The sequence below is a fragment of the Epinephelus lanceolatus genome, chromosome 4 (genome assembly GCF_041903045.1).
Source record: "Epinephelus lanceolatus isolate andai-2023 chromosome 4, ASM4190304v1, whole genome shotgun sequence".
Taxonomy (NCBI): Eukaryota; Metazoa; Chordata; class Actinopteri; order Perciformes; family Serranidae; genus Epinephelus; species Epinephelus lanceolatus.
Genome location: NC_135737.1, coordinates 34,378,578 through 34,396,519, shown reverse-complemented (window position 1 = coordinate 34,396,519; position 17,942 = coordinate 34,378,578). Strand labels below are relative to the sequence as shown.

The following is a 17,942-nucleotide window of genomic DNA, read 5'->3' as shown; positions in this document are numbered from 1 at the left end:
TATGCACAGATACAATGTATGTTTAGAGGCGAGCTAGGAGAGGATTCAAGCATCTGACTCGTGGGGGCTTGTATCAGCAATGGGAAAAGGATTTTGTTAAATGCCCCAGCATCTCGTCATTCTGTCCCTGCAGCCAGACAAGCAGGACAAAGTGGCGGTGTAGTGGGTGTGCTGAGGCTGAGGTGATCGTGGTGACTTTGTGTATGACTAATCGGATGTATGAATAATTTTCTGTGATATGTGGATGGACCAAGGGGTCAATTATGCTCTACAGTACAGTAGGTGGTGGTGGCGGGGTTGTACATTGAGTGCTAGCATTTAACAGATGATGAACAGTCTCCTTTGGCATGCCTGTGCACATCTATAGCATGCTGATCAAAAGTCAATTCATCCAAGTATTTGTACTCTTCCACCTTTTAGCAGGTATCCCAGTAAAGGTGATTGGATTGTCCCTGCACTTACACCACTGAGAGAAATTGGAAGTTGTATTAGTCATAGAGAAATGGGCCTTGGACGTGGCCCTGTGGAACTCTGATGTTGGTGATGACACGTTTAATGTGTCACTCGATGGGTGAGGAAGTCATGAATCCTGTGAATGAGGTCAGACTGCACATTAAAGTTGTGGACTTTGGCGATCCTTCACTGCCACCGTGTTGTGTTGAAGGCTGAGCTGTGATTGATGAAAGGCATGCTATGATTGTGTAAAGTCTGGGTGGTTCCATGTTTCGTAACACAGTGTGAATGACATGTTACTGCCCCTGTGTGCCTGGCAGGAGATTGAAGGTCATGTAAGACCACTCTCTGAAGATAGTTTGTGACAATCTGATTGAAGGCCGCAGGACATACGTAAACGCCACTGGTCTTGAGCAAAGGGTACCGAGGCCTTCTGGATTGTAAAAAAAAGACGATGGAGGCTGAGCTCTGGTCCACAGATCTTGAAGGATGTTGTCTGAGGCTTGTGCCGGCTTTGGCTTGAATCTGCACAGTTTTTTGGCAGTTGTTAGTTTGTAGTCAAATGTACAAAGCAAAGCACCTACAAAGAGTCTTGTGTCATGCAAAGTACAATGTCAAAATGTGTTGAGACACAGTCCTGTGCTTGTGTGTCCGATACACAGCCGATGTCATGCCTTAGAACAGCACCTACTAAACAAGGGCTGTCAAACATACGGCCAGTGGGCCAGAGCCGGCTCGCCAAAGGGTCCAATCCCGCCCCCTAAATTGTCTAGACTAAGAGGTGCCAAGTTTCAGGAGCACGTTAAACAATGTCAAATTCTGCCTCTGTGGCTTTTCCACCCTGACCAGGATACAGTTCTCTGATAAAACAATGAATACTTACTGTGACCATGTTTCAAGATATTGAACATTGTGCAAAATATTGTCAACCAGCAGCTTCAGTTCAAAAGGATCTGTATCAGGAAATGAATGGATAAATGCACATGTAATGACAATGAGAAGTAGACTGACTGAGTGTGGAGACATACTGTTGAAATTGCACTTATTTTTCTTGAGACATCTCAGGCTGTTCATGTGTTTTGTAAAAGGATGAACATCTGCAGAATGTACTTGTAATTCTACACACCAAAGAGGAAAAATGTTGGAGCTGATGGTACTTAGAGGTTATTGTGCAATGGTTTTATTGGTCCGGCCCATCTGAGATCAAATTGGGCTGCATGTGGAACATGAACTAAAATGAGTTTGACACCCCTGTACTAAATAAATCAAATTAAACTGTACCAAAAGATTTAAACTCAGTAATTTTTTAATTCAAAACCAGCCTGTCCAAATCTGTAGTCCTACCAAGGAACTGAAGAGGGAAACATAGAGATAAGACATGAGTCATTTGGTAGAAAACTGTGGACCAGATCAGAGAGGTGTAGTAAGAGCATGAAATGTGAGACACATGAAAGCGGAGACAGGAGTAAAGGATGCAGAGAAGACGCGGGTATGTGGTATGGGTGAAGCACCCAGCCCGCGTCCGACTCAGAGACCCTCTTGAGTAAGGCTGACTCAGCCTTACTGCGCTGGGTGCATATGTGTGTTTGTGTGTGTGTGTGTGCGTGCGTGTGTGTGTGTGTGCATGTGGCAGCAGTTATCGCCCCCCGCCTCCCCCTCGCCATTTCACTCTATCCCCTCCTTCTCTCCCTCTCTCACACACACACACTCTCTCCTTGCCTCTACCTCTGCAGTACCTCTCTCGCTCATTCCTCCCTGTGCTGGCTGGGGAGACACACGCTTTCTGCTTTTCCGCCTGGCTGCTGGCTCTGCTCCAGCATCCCTCCGTGCCTCTCGTGTGCTCTCCTCCCCCCCTCCAGCCTATGTCTCCCCCTGTGGGGTTTGTCAGCCAGCCTGCTTCCCTGGCTGCTGCTGCCGCTGCTGCCGCTGCTGCTGCTGCTGCTGCTGGAGCAGTGGAGCTGTCTGACACAACACTGCTACGCCGCTACCGCTCTGCCTCGCTTCTCCTCTCTGCCTTTCGCCACACACTCTCCTTTGCTGGATAATCACCACTGAGTCTGCAAGAGACAGCGACAGAGGACGGGGAAGGGAGGGAGAGAGAGAGAGAGACAAGAGAGCCCGCACTCTTCATTTCAACTGCTGCATTCTTCAGTTTTGTCTTTTCCTCTTGCTTTTTTTCTGGCCTGCTGGAGTGCAGCGCAGGGAACAACTGGTTGGGAGAGAACTCCCTGAAGGAATTTCTCCTCCTCTCTTTGCGCTTCCTCCCTCTGTTCATTCCTGGGACAGAGTGCGGAGGAGGAGAGAAGAGGGAGGGACTGAGAGCAGGACTTCAGTTGCACAGCTCAGTGTCCCACCTTGCTCCAGAGACACATAAGACAAACACACAGACACAAATATATTTGCATAGATTGGACACAGCTCAGGCTGACCAGACTGGCAGACGGGCACAGACTGATAAGGACACACATTCTGTACATACACATAGACAGACAGACAGACAGACAGGTGGTGTCATGGCGTCAGTGGACAGTACCGGTTCGAGTGTCTCTAGTCGGCTGAGATCAGGGGATCTACTTCATGCTGGTCTGGCAGTTGCACTGCTGCTCGGTGAGTTATACTTCCATATGCCTTCAGCTGCCGTGTCATTCCTCACTCTTCCACTCCACATTACAGCACAACACTGGACTTCTATCCTCTGTATTATGCTGCCATGCCAGCTTGTGATTGGGTGCACCCCTCTAATTGTCTAGACAAACTTGTTTCTATGCCCTCTACACAGTCCTCTGTTGCACCTTTTGCTCCCTTTGTTTCAGTACTTCCTGTGCTGCTCTGGGTGGGTGGTTCACAGCTGTCACACTAAATTGAAACCTTTTTTTTTTTAATTATTATTACTCCTTACAAACATCTGCTGTTCTGTTGCCTCTCCTTAAGCGCTCATGTCTCATCCTTCTCCATCCACACCTAAAGACTTAAACGTATGGCGATATCACAGGCGATGTTTACTTGTTGCTTTGCTGAGGGCATCAAGGTCAATAACATCCAACCATTGGCCAATCTAAACTTGGACATGGAGTTGCTGAGCTGGATGAGTGACCGTCTAAATGACTCCTCATGCATGGACTTCGTATGGTGCCATTTTTGAGGGAAAATGAATAAAAGGGAATGGAAATACAAACCGAAAAACTTAAGGGTCTTGAAGTACAAAAAAAACATTTGTTACAGCTACAGATCACGTCCGTGTGTGTGTGTGTGAGACTGTAGTATTACTGGTAGTGACGTAGTGGTGCAGTGGTGATCTGTGCTTTTGCTCATACACTCCCTGATTTTGTTGTAGCGCCCAATAGTGCCCCCACATCCCAAATATTTCCCTACTCACTTACAGTTGTTTTGAAACTCAGCACAGTTGAGTCACACGGCAGGAAAACAAGACCTAGGGGCATATGTGACGAACTTTATGTCAGTGCAATCCTTCGGTGAGCGATATCTAATTATGACATTTCACATTCTGCTGATATTTAAGTCCGCTCTACACCCCGAAACCTAATGCAGAAATGTTTTTCAGTGGCAGAATGATCCTCAAATAAAGCTGCATCTGCTCCTTTAATGATTTACTTTAACATTTATTTCTTTTTGAGGGGAATTTATACTTTTTGCTCTAAAACTCACAATATTTGTTGTCCATTCAAGACGTTAGGAAAAACAGATCTGTTATCTGCCTCACAGATAACTGATCCTCTTCACAAGTAACTTCCACCAAAGCATCATTCGTCACAATATCCTCAGTAAGGCCAATCTTGCGTCAGTTTATCACACACTAAATCCAACATACAACTACTGAAAAATGAGTTTGCTTTTAAGGATTGCACATTAGTGAGGAACATGTCAAATATGGAAAATCTTACAACAAAATATTCCATCAAGAAATACTGAAAAAGACACAAGTCAAAAAGAGCAAAATCCGACACCATCTTGTCATTTATGTGGCATTTCACTGGTAACATTTTGACATAATGCTTTAAGACCACCGTGCTGAAATGTAAGTAACATTGTCTTGAAATGTCAGTTAATAAAATGTCAGACAAGAATATGCAGAATTATCTTTTTGCTTTGGATAGCATGAGAATACAAAATGTATCATGGTGTGGGTTTGGCTGAAGACCACAGCTGTAGATTATTATTATAAGCAGTTAGAAATGGTTATAAATTAGAACCATTAACCCTTATGTAAAACACATCTGTTCCCAAAGCATGTCATCAATCTAATAGCAAATATCTTTACAGTATTCTGGCAGCACAGTGGTTCAGTGGTTAGCATTGTAGTCTCACAGCAAGGAGGCTCCTGGCTCAATGCCAGGGTGGCAGGTTCAAACCCTGGGGTTTTCTCTGGGTACTCCAGCTTCCTCCCACAGTCCAAAGACATGCAGGTTAATTGGTGACTCAAAATTGATCGTAGGTGTGAATGTGAGTGTGAATGGTTGTCTGTCTCTATGTGTCAGCCCTGTGATAATCTGGCTCTCTGTCCAGGGTGTAGCCTGCCTCTTGCTCAACGTCAGCTGGGATAGGCTCCAGCCCCCCAACAGGATAAGCAGTTACGGAAAATGAATTAATGAATGTATGGTATTTTTATTTTGAATAACTGATCTGATCCCAAAAGTTTTTAAAGTGGGTATAAAATTAGGTGAAAGCTCGCAGGTGCTGATAGCTAACAACAGGTGACTTATTTGGAAGCCAAAAATGAAACAAGATTGGGACGTCCTCTTTGGTACTGTGACTTACCCCAGGAACCGATTTCATAAAGCAAGTTATCTGTTTTTTATCTGCTTTGCCGAGAAGGCCTAATGGTTCAGTGGTTCCCAACTGGTGGGTCGCGGTCTAAAAGTGGGTCTCGGTTCCGTTCTGACTGGACCGCAAGTGACGTGAACGTGTCAAGTTTGTATAAAACAAGAATGGTGAATTTCTGGCACAAAGCTTTTATTTTGAAATGCTGTTCCCTGCTGTAGAGTGAGTGACTAACGGACAGCTAGTTGAGACAGCAAACTAGCTAGATGACATGGCCAAACATAAGCATTACCCTAATTATAATAAACTGTGTGGACCTTGAACTAATGACTGAGGAGAAATCTGGACCCTGTGGCTAGACCAGTTGGGAACCACTGGTGTAGATTATTCTAATTTGTTGTCATTGTTGTTGGGTTGGGTTTTTTTTTTAGCAAAATTGTCCTAAAAAGTAATCCTGCTTCGTCACTACCTTGCACGGCAGCTAGATTCTCATGACATCACGAGATCATGCGAGAACCGATCCTGTCAGGCTTTAAGTCATTTGTGTCATTTGGACAAATCAGTGTCCTGTGAGGAGCTACTGGCAGCTGTGAGGTGGTTTTATGGAGAGGTAACTGTTTGTTTATAACAACAATGGCAGCTCCTAAAGAAGTTAGATGCTGCAACAACATCGGTTATATAAGAACTCAAGAGCATTTCTTCACTGAAAGAGAAGCAAATAACAGAGCTTAAGGCTTTTCTCGATGGACAAGATGTTTTCGCTCTGCTCTCGACTGGCTGCAGCAAGAGTTTGACAGACAGATGATTCATCCAATCACCTGCCAAGTATTTTTTTAAAAGTGGCTGCCCTTTGCCAAACAGTTTCCAGCAACGGCTTCTCAGATGGTTCTATGTGACAAACCATCTGGCGCTTCAGGTTAGCTTTATTAAACAGGCAACAAAAATGATTTTGAATACTTGATTGTCTTTAGTTATATGAGTAAGTATAATGTTGAGTTCAATGCCAGTCTGTATTTTTAGTTGTGTTGCTTCACCCTTGGGGTATTTGCTGTTGTAATTAGTGGGTCACCTTCTTTTTCTTTTGCTATAAAGTCTGGTAAATCTGATGCAGTTGAGGCAATGAGACATTTCAAATGTAAAAAAAAAAAAAAACAGAACGAGTAGAAGTGAAAGTGAAATGATGTCCCAGCCCTGTATTGCAACATGGCATTTTACATCTCACAGGCCAAACAAGGCAAAACAAATAAACAAACAAAACAAAAAAATCAGGGTTTGGTCACTGATGTGAAACTTAACCATCTCTGGCATGCAGACAGTGTTTTACAGAAACACTCCTGAGCAGAGCTCTACATCTGAAATCTTTTGATCTAAAAACAATCCAGGTCCCACTGCGATCCCGTCTCCGTCAATCAATCAATCACAATCATTCCCTGCTTCTTTTTTTTTTTGCTGACCTTCTAAAGCCCTTGGACCAAACCCATTTTGTGGCAGCCATCTTGGGGTGTCAGTCAAATACCAATTTGGAAGTTCTGATTTGCAGTCCCTCAGTTTGACCCTTAATTATTATTCCGGCAATGTAGTGATGTCATAATGAAATCCCATCACTATTTTCCGACATCCAATTTATCCCTTCTGTCAGTCTCGTATGTGGCAGTGCTGTCCATCCCCGTCTTCCAACGTGACAGTACGTAACATCATCTGTTTTTCATTTGTATTCTGCAATGTTTTCTATTCTATACAGCATAATCTCATTCATGCTCAAAGTTCCAAGTAACGCAAACACACACACAGAACAACTGTCACTTCAACCCTGGTGTTAAACCACTTTCATCCTCTTCACTCTCACAAGCCTCAGTCCATGGTGCCATATGTTAACATAAGGGATTACGCAACACCTTTTGTTGCAGAGAATAGACAACAAACGGCAGAAAGAGTTGCGGTAAAACAAGTGACAAGCGGCCCATGTTAGAACACAGCAATGTAGATATAATGTCACTTGTTTGCATGGCTTTCATATCACTTAGCGTGTATGTGAGGTGTGAACATGACCCCGCCTTGGCCACCGTTGATTTAGTGACGTAGCTGCTGCTGTAATTCTCTGCCCTGCTGTCACTCATTCACCTTGAGGAGGACATCTCACTACCTCTTCTTATCAATCCCTCGTGACCCCTTCCATCACTTCCTGCGTACTGCACCTCCTTCATTAACCCCGCTCCTCTATTCTCCTCCTCCCTGCTCACTCCATCCCTTCTCCCTCAGCCTTCCCGTCACTTCTTTCTTCCTCTCTTTCTCTGAGGTAATAGTGTCCTCAGTCAGTTCTCTATGGCTTCACTCGGAAACACATTAACCCTCAATCTGTGGCCTGCTTTAAAAAAAAAAAACCTCACCTTGACAATCAGCCAAGTCAGCGCTGTCCATCTCCATTTTCCAACATGACCGTACCTAACATTGTGTTTTTCATTTGTATTCTCCAGTGTTTTGTATTCTGTTTTATATAGCATCAGCTCATTCATCGAAATACGCACATTACACATCTGTTAAAATGTTTTGCCCGCATAGAAACACACAACTGTTTCCTTTCTTTATTTCTTTGCCTAGATTCCTGTCATCTTTGCCAAAACATTGCAGCATATCTCTCTCAACAGACCCTTTGGCAACAAGAAATGAAGCCAGGGAAAACACAAATGAAACAAAACCTCAATCAAATCCAGATGTGGAATCAATAGAAAATAGGGCTGAAAATCTGCAGATATTTAACTATTGCTAAAACTCCTTCAGACTCCACATTAATAAGCTCCCTTTTGTCATTATGTACATTTTTGATACAGTAAGAAACATGACAGTAACTTGCTGTCATGTCTGAAGATTCACCCTTTGATCGGTATTGTTCATCCTCAAAGTATCGCTCATTATTCACCTAGAGATGCCACTGACATTACAAGCCCTCATTATAGCAGATAAGACTGCTTCACACACCAAATACACTCTTCAGAAAGCAAAGATGTGCAATGCAAAAAGTTCCAAGCAACGCAAACGCACACACAGAACAACTGTCACTTCAACCCTAGTGTTAAACCACTTTCATCCTCTTCACTCTCACAAGCCTCAGTCCATGGTGCCATATGTTAACATAAGGGATTACGCAACACCTTTTGTTGCAGAGAATAGACAACAAACAGCAGAAAGAGTTGCGGTAAAACAAGCGACGAGGCAAACAGATGCAGAGCGGCCCACGGTATAACACAGCAATCAGAAAGTTGGCATGTAAATGTGATAATTGCACCGTATGTTGTTGCTTGTCTGTGTGGCTATCATATTACATAAGTGTGTATGTGCGGTGTGAACGTGACCCCGCCTCGGCCACCGTTGATTTAGTTACTTAGCTGCTGCTGTAATTCTCTGCCCTGCTGTCACTCATTCACCTTGAGGAGGGCATCTCACTGCCTCCGCCTATCCATCCCTCGTGACCCCTTCCATCACTTCCTTCATTCTGCACCTCCTTCATTAACCCCTCTCCTCTACTCTCCTCCTCCCTGCTCACTCCATCCCTTCTCCCTCAGCCTTCCCGTCACTTCTTTCTTCCTCTCTTTCTCTGAGGTAATAGTGTCCTCAGTCAGTTCTCTATGGCTTCACTCGGAAACACATTAACCCTCAATCTGTGGCCTGCTTTAAAAAAAAAAAACCTCACCTTGACAATCAGCCAAGTCAGCGCTGTCCATCTCCATTTTCCAACATGACCGTACCTAACATTGTGTTTTTCATTTGTATTCTCCAGTGTTTTGTATTCTGTTTTATATAGCATCAGCTCATTCATCGAAATACGCACATTACACATCTGTTAAAATGTTTTGCCCGCATAGAAACACACAACTGTTTCCTTTCTTTATTTCTTTGCCTAGATTCCTGTCATCTTTGCCAAAACATTGCAGCATATCTCTCTCAACAGACCCTTTGGCAACAAGAAATGAAGCCAGGGAAAACACAAATGAAACAAAACCTCAATCAAATCCAGATGTGGAATCAATAGAAAATAGGGCTGAAAATCTGCAGATATTTAACTATTGCTAAAACTCCTTCAGACTCCACATTAATAAGCTCCCTTTTGTCATTATGTACATTTTTGATACAGTAAGAAACATGACAGTAACTTGCTGTCATGTCTGAAGATTCACCCTTTGATCGGTATTGTTCATCCTCAAAGTATCGCTCATTATTCACCTAGAGATGCCACTGACATTACAAGCCCTCATTATAGCAGATAAGACTGCTTCACACACCAAATACACTCTTCAGAAAGCAAAGATGTGCAATGCAAAAAGTTCCAAGCAACGCAAACGCACACACAGAACAACTGTCACTTCAACCCTAGTGTTAAACCACTTTCATCCTCTTCACTCTCACAAGCCTCAGTCCATGGTGCCATATGTTAACATAAGGGATTACGCAACACCTTTTGTTGCAGAGAATAGACAACAAACAGCAGAAAGAGTTGCGGTAAAACAAGCGACGAGGCAAACAGATGCAGAGCGGCCCACGGTATAACACAGCAATCAGAAAGTTGGCATGTAAATGTGATAATTGCACCGTATGTTGTTGCTTGTCTGTGTGGCTATCATATTACATAAGTGTGTATGTGCGGTGTGAACGTGACCCCGCCTCGGCCACCGTTGATTTAGTTACTTAGCTGCTGCTGTAATTCTCTGCCCTGCTGTCACTCATTCACCTTGAGGAGGGCATCTCACTGCCTCCGCCTATCCATCCCTCGTGACCCCTTCCATCACTTCCTTCATTCTGCACCTCCTTCATTAACCCCTCTCCTCTACTCTCCTCCTCCCTGCTCACTCCATCCCTTCTCCCTCAGCCTTCCCGTCACTTCTCTATTCCTCTTTCTCTCAGAGAGGTAATAGTGTCCTCGGTCGGTTCTCTATGGGTTCACTCGGAAATACATTAACCCTTCAATCTGTGGCCTATTTAAAAAAAAAAAAAAACCTCACCTTGACAATCAGCCAAGGGCACACACACACACGTACACACACACACACACACACACACACACACACAGAGTCAGTTGGTTTTCCCTCCATCAGTGATTCAGATATTGATGTTTCCCAACTGGGACAAAGAGATATTTGATAGTGGAACTAAAAATATCATACATTCCATTACTCATGTACACACACACACACACACACACACTGCACGAACATACAAGAGTTGACATGCATGTACCACACACATACACATCATAACATAATAGTACGTTACTACAGTGTGTGAATCTGCGGGTGTTGTTTGTCTGAAGATTTGAGAAGAGGAGAGGAAGGGGAGGAGAGAAATAGGATAGTAGAGATCAGAGGTGTAAAACGAGGGAGGTGTGAAATCTATTTCTGGGCACGAGGGGGGACACTCCTCACAGATATGTAAAAGATCACCATGCTACCAGTGTGAAGAAGACACACTGCGTAAGTCGTTTAGGAGGGAGATTCTCCCTTGTATTCTCACTTGTTTTCCTTTGCATCATTACTCCCCCTGGAGCACATGCTTACAAACATTGCTCAGTGGCAATGTGCCAGTACTTACTGATAGATGGTAAAAGATTATTCATTAACCCACTTAGCAGAGTTTAAAAGGTAGGCCAAGGATTCAGACATGTAGTGGTGCCCCCCTGAGATAATTGTAACCAGCCTTCCGGTGAAAATAATTGGATGCCAATATTACTGTCTTTAAGAGGCTATGGTACGCTCATTTTAAGTTAATGTGAAGGTAGTGGTATCTTGTGAAAGTTAACAACGCGGGGCATCCATTGGTCAGTGTAGCTTGTCGGGAAAGGGGCTAATCAATGTTCCAGAGTTTCAGGCTTAATCTTGGAGAGGGGACAACTGGTTCGTCAACACCTTATGAACTCTCACCTCAAGATATCTGAATGAAAATGGGTTCTATGGGTACGCACGAGTCTCCCCTAAGCTTGAGCTGGCTTGTTCCCAGTAATTTTTTTTTTCTTACAATCAATTTACCCCTTCAAATTAAAGCTGGATATTTGTTTTGTTTTAAAAGTACAAACAGTGTATTTGAAAAAAAAAAAAGAATTGCGTAACGTATAGATACATACCACATAAAAACAGGTTTGTTGTGGAACTCAAATGTTAACTATACTGGTATTCGTCTATGCACATCTGATAATTAGTGATAATAACCGTAAAATAAGACATGTAATTCTTTAACTCCCTATATTGACATAGTTTTCAATTAGCCTTCATTCTCAACACATTCTCATCCCAGCCAACATTTACCCAGTGGACCTACATATGAAAATGTCATGCACAAGGTACCCTCCTGCGTCAGTTTGCTGCTCAGGATGGTGTCTCAATTCACTCTTGTTACATCTATTGTGTCTTGTTTAAATAAACTTATGTTTTTTGCAGGAAATGTGCAGTTTCTGCTTGTTAAAGCATACAGTGTTTTTCAAAAATAAACGCATAATTTGGTTTTAGATCTACTTCCTTAAGTTTAAGCAACCAAAGTAAAGGGTTAGGTTTAGAGCAAACAAAACATCATAGTTTGACTTAAAGGCGCTGTATGTAAGAATGTGGCCAAAACAGTTACTGCACTCAAATTCAAAATACTGCTGCGAGTCGTGTCCGCCCCCCCCTCCCCTACAGATTTGAGGTTGCTGGACAGCGGCACGCTGGAGACTGATTTGTTTGCCCACAGACGTGTCGCCGCGTCCATAATCTTCAGTTTTCCAGCGGACCATTCGAGCAAGTCCGGCTTCTCTGCTGCTAATGCTGTTGCCGGGATACGGCGGAGGAGAAGCCGGCTGCTAATGTCATGTACCAGGACACTGCTAATGCTGCTTGCCGTGCTGCTGTAGCTCAGTCGTAACTTTAACTGATGCTGAGACTCTACTGACTGCGTGAATGGTAGACGGCGGTGGGTGGCGCAACAGGCCAAAACACAAATTCAAAACATAAACATGATTTGCGGACCGTAAAAATATTTTTTTAAATGCGAATATTCTGGCTGTACTATTGTTGTCGGTGAGATCAGTATGTTATATGAACATTATTCCTTAGTCTCTGTGACATATTAGAAGGATGTTACGACTATTTGCTTTAGATTTCTTACATGTAGCTCCTTTAAAATGAGTACGTTTGAAAAACTACTTTGGTTAAAAAAAAGAGGACGAGGATCTCAACTGATGGTCTGCCCTGCCTTTGTCACTGGTCGGCCAAATAAGCCTAATTAAAATGATTGTCCTACCTAAGTTTCTGTATCTTTGTCAACATATTCCGGTACTTGTTACCAAAACATTTTTGACGAATTACATAGAATAGTGTTCAAATTCCTGTGGGGAAATAAACCTGTTCGAATTAGCAAGTCAGTCCTGCAACTCCCTAAATGTAAGGGTGGACCAGCCTTCCTAACCTTGGGCAGTATTACTAGGCAGCCAATACTCAAAAACTTCCATGTTGGATAGGCACAGACAATCTACCTGCTTGGGTTTACTTGGAAAAGGCATCCTCATCGATTTCGTGACAGTTCCCTCCTAGCTCCTTCTCCCGTCAACAATTGTTAACATCAATCCAGTTGTGTCTGACTCTCTCAAAATCTGGATCTGATTTAGAAACACTTCGGCCTGCACAAACCTTCCTATCCCTCCAATACTCAACAATGACCTTTCCCAACCTTCAAGTACAGATGCAGCATTTCGAATTCAGCGCAATAATGGCTTAGAAATTATTAAGGATTTGTATAATAATGGAATAGAATTTAATCTAAATAACAATACCCAACTCTCACCTCTTTTGTTTTCTCCAAATCAGAGTCCTTAGTTGATGCCCTCCTGACCATGGATACAAACCACGTGAAGGGCTCTCAGCTATCTGTTGGACTATAAGCTCGGACAATTCAAGCTTCTTTGTTCAAACCAAAAATGCCTGGGAACAGGATCTAGGAACAGACTTATATAATGAAGAGTGGGATCATGTTTTAGACCTAGTCTAGTCCTCCACCATACATGCCCGTCATTCAGTGTAAGATCTTACACAGAGTCAACGATACTAATGCCAGCCTAGCTAAATATATCCTAAAGTCAGCGATACCTGCAATCAGTGCAAACACTCTCCTGCCAATCTCATCCATGTTTTGAACTTGTCCCAAGTTAATAACGTGTTGGTCGAACAAATTTGAAACTAACATTTCTCCTAACTCTTTATCTGTCATCTTTGGTGCTCCACCTGATGCCGGCCTCACTGTCACGATGCAGCGAGCCCTGGCCTTTATAGCCTTACCGGCCAGATGTTTAATTCTGCTAAAATGGAAGTACACGTCTCCCCCTACACATAATCGTTGAACTAAGGAAGTTCTATATCTCGTGGCCTCAATTAAAACATTCCAGAAAATGTGGAACTCTTTTATGAAATATATTGACCTGCTAAACATTGCATCACACACAGAAGAGGATGGAGCAACCCCAGAGTTTGTTCAACCCATCCGCCTCCACTCTCGCCCACCCTATGCAGACTTTCATGCTCTTTGTACTATGGTAGCTGCCCGCAGCATCAGAAACTACCACAGCCCGTGTGTATCAGACTGCTGCTGAGGGTGCTTCTGTGCATCACTGTGTGCAGCTGACCGAGTGTCAGTATTTGACAAGTTGGGAGTGAGACCAGGCTAATAACCTGAATATTCATTCATTCATTTTCCGTAATTGCTTATCCTGTTTGGGGTTGCAGGAGGGCTGGAGCCTGTACCAGCTGACATTGGGCAAGAGGCAGGGTACACCCTGGACAGGTTGTCAGACTATCAGAGGACTGACACATAGAGACAGACAACCATTCATGCTCACATTCACACCTATGGCTAAGTTAGAGTCACCAATTAACCTGCATGTCTTTGGACTGTGGGAGGAAGCTGGAGTACCTGGAGAAAACCCACGCTGACATAGGGAGAAAATGCAACTCCGCAAGTCAAAGTCAAACGCCCCACCACAGGTTCAAACCAGGAACCCTCTTGCTGTGAGGCAACAATGCTAACCCCTGCACCACTGCACCGCCATGTATAACCTGAATAGCACAAGCAAAATTCTGAAACTGAGTTATGGCTTTTGGTTTTGGCGTGCCACCCCAAGATTTTCATTGGCCCCATTTGGCCAACCCTATGAAAAATGAATGGGGGCGCCACTTCAGGCACTCATCCAGCTACATTCAGCTATTTATATCTTTAAACTGCCATTGATTCCACCACTGTCCCACACCAGAAAACACACAAACATACAGACCAACTCCCCACATCTCCACCTCTTCTTATTTAGTTACAGCGTCCCTGAGGAAAAAGTTCTGAGAGCAAGTAAGACAGAAATATTGAGGGATGAAAAAAGAGAGTAAGAGAGAAAGTGCCCAGTGCTGCGAAAAAAAGAAGAGCCCATTAAAAGAGAGCAAAAACCAGAAACAGAAAAAGAACAAGGAGAACCCAAATGGCCTGAGCTGCTACTGAAAGTAAAAGAGACAAGTCAAGATGACTACAGAGGAGGGGTAAAAATATCACGCGTTAGAAGACAAGAGGAAAGAGGTGAGAGACTGAGAAGACTCAGAAAACTGAACAAAGAAAAAGCAAACCATTCACACTGAAATACCCTTAGTGTATAAATATATACTGTTAATGCAACATTCAGTGATTTAACACTTCACTGCCGTATCAACCTCAAAGTTACTAGAAGATTGTTTTACTGCTTCTAGAAACATACAAAAATTACCTCCTAGAATAAAAAAAATATATATATCATCTACATCTTGAGGATTAAGGTTACTATAAATCTGTCAGACAAAGCTATGCAGTTTGTTTTTCTCTCGAACTATGATACTTGACAGACTAGGCAGTTATTGAAAAGCTGAATTAAATTCATGTGCAACTCAGTTAACTGCTGGGATTTGTAATTATTACCGTCTTGATTACCAAATCCTCAAGTGCTGAAGTGACTTTGATGACCAAGTTGGAGAAGGCTGCATTCACATTTGTGCCCTGGCAGATATGTGTGTATTTGAAACATGCACATTTTATTGTAAAAATCTGTTAGACACTGAGAAATACATAAATCTTGCGGCGAGGATTGCAACCAGCTGAAACTTCTTCCGGTGAGAATTCCTTTAGCGTTCGTTATTCAGGAGGTTTTTACTGGGAGCCGAATTATCCCCAGATGTCTCTTCCTCTCCAAAGAAATATAACAGGTGATTAAAAGCAGTAAAAACACTTAATAAAGTAGATTTATGTTTTAAAAATCAGTGTTTTCCAATGTACTAGTTATGTAGGAGCTGCTAACTACGGTGGCTGATGGCGATTAGACCCCATTGTGATGCCATCTATTCCAGGAGTAAAGTAAAGACGTAGCAGATTAGGAAGCCCCCCCCCCCCCATGGAGACGCTGGTGGTGGTAATGGTGGTGATGAGATGGGATGAAGACGAAGGTGAGGATCTGGATGTGAAGAAGAGTGAGCTTTTGATGAGCTTGTCCTGGGTTCTGGATAAGGTGACTGGAGGTGAATGGGGCAGAGGCCTAAAATGACAGCTGACGGAAGCAGAGAGGAGAGCCGATTTAAAATTTGGCAGCAGCAACATGAATGACTGAAGGAGATCATGGCAAAGTTTGATTGGCTAACCAGGAGAGGGAACAGCCTTCAGCTGATTGGTTGGAGTGTTGGGAGTGGGATAGAGAGAGAATGTGAATGGATATAGTATAAAGAAAGTCTTCCTGATTGAACTTACTCTGAGCTTCATTATTTGGTTTCTGGATTACTGTAAAAACATGGTGGTGCAACATGGCAATCTCTGAATAGGAGAACCAGATATAAACACTTCAGTCTCAGGTAATGAAAACACAACAATTCTTATTTTCAAGTTATTAAAATCTTAAAAAAAACCCATACTTCTATATATTATATCTGCCAATATTTGCCTCTAAATTCCAAACACTGGACTGTTGGTGCAGTGTGATGCTGGCACCACTAACATGATGCACTCAGTATTGAACTTTAAATTGCTTTAAATTTATCTCACCTTCAAATAGGGGTGAGAATTGCCAGAGGACTCACGATACAATATTACCACTGCATTGCAATGAGTATTGCAATGCAATATACTGCGATATATCGCGATTTATTACCTTGAACTTTGTAAACATCAGTTTTACCACTTAAGATGAAGTTTTCAGTCTGTTCGTCTGACTTCAATCATTTTTATTGCAGCAAAATATGATACAAAGCAGACAGACTGACCAACACCGTCATAAAACCTGTCAGATATGCTGCTTACACCTGACTAACTGAACTGTTGGCAGATTTAACGCCCTCTGCGGAGCCAGATTAAGAACGTGAGCAAAAGACTTCACATACAGGTATCCCACTGACTGAATGGTAACACCCATGGTAAAAGCATCTGTTACAACCATAATCCCTCATTCTTGTGCTGCATTTTGCAGGAGGTCTGCAGTGTTTGCTCTAGTGTGGAGGACATAAGACAGCAGTCTCCAGTCTGCAGAGATAATGCGTCGTTATAGTCACATATGAATCCACTGACCTTGAAGTCCAGGCGTCACAAGTTAATGCGATCCTTCCTGCTGTACTCAAAGATTGCTCAACTTTATGCTTCACTTCTCTGTAGAGCTTGGATATGGCTGTGTTGGTGAAAAAATGTCAGGACGGAGACACATACCTGGGTTTACGTGTAACAATAGCCTTCATTTTTAACAACACTGTATGGACGCAGACATTTGCACATGAAGTCGGTGATGGAGTGTGTTATTTTCTCAGGTCTGTCAGAGTTAGATGGTAGTTTTGTCGAGCTAAGTGTGTCCAGTGTTGGTTGATTTTTCGTTGGATCGGGTTTAGCGTTAGCTTGGCCGTCAGCGGATAACACTATCTCTGGATGGGGCGTGTGAGGTGAGCCCTCATGTTTGCATGTGTCATATCCAGAGCCTGTGAGCGGAGCGGAGCTGGAGTGGAACGGAGCAGGGAGCGGGAGGATTTTGTGTTGAGCGAGGAGCGGCTATTTTTTTTAAAAGGTGGAGCGGAGCCTTATCTCTCGCTCCAATTTCGCTCCGGTCGCTCATGCCCCACCCAGAATGCATCTTTGCACCTGCGCACACCCACACTATTTTCTTTCAAAACTATGGAGTTTACTGTGTACTTCAGAGAAGAGAGAAGAGAAGCAGCGGTACCTTGGAGAACGGTCCCTAACTGCGGGGAGAGGGGAGAGGGCTTCCCCGGAGAATCTACCAAGCTCATGTTTTATTTGTGAATAGAAGATTACAGGTTAGGGTAGTACGACGCAGTTTTTTTGAGCGGAATGGTGAGTGAGTGAAGCAGGATAAAATTTATGATGGAGTGGAGCGGAGCGAAGAATGCACAGAACCAAGCGGAGCGGACGAGCGGCGCAAAGTGACAGGTCTGCGAGCGAGGAGCGGAAATTTTCACCCGCTCTCCGCTCAAGTCCAAGTCCTTATTTCCATTCATTTTAAAAAATCCCAAATTAGTCCAGAAGTTTGATTTAAACGCTGATGGTGCATTTTTGACTTCTCTCTCTGGTGCCTCCATCTTTGTTTCAATGAACTTCCTGCCAAATGCTGCTGACTGAGACCTCTGCTGACCTCACCAAGAAAAAAAAAATTCTAGCACCATCTAGTGGACAGAAAAAGCAATTAATTTTATTATGCTAGT

At 43.2% G+C, this 17,942-nt stretch overlaps 1 protein-coding gene across 2 annotated transcripts in view; it reads left to right on the top strand.

The window, feature by feature from the left end:
* The first annotated feature begins 2,218 nt into the window (after positions 1-2,218).
* The window catches only part of scn4ba (sodium channel, voltage-gated, type IV, beta a), a 28,847-nt gene continuing 13,123 nt past the window's right edge, over positions 2,219-17,942 (top strand). For both annotated transcript variants that reach the window (XM_078167168.1, XM_033631281.2), the window contains exon 1: positions 2,219-3,060. In XM_078167168.1, coding sequence (XP_078023294.1) covers positions 2,967-3,060 — 94 coding nt within the window. In that variant the 5' untranslated portion in view covers positions 2,219-2,966. The remainder of the gene's footprint in view (positions 3,061-17,942) is intronic.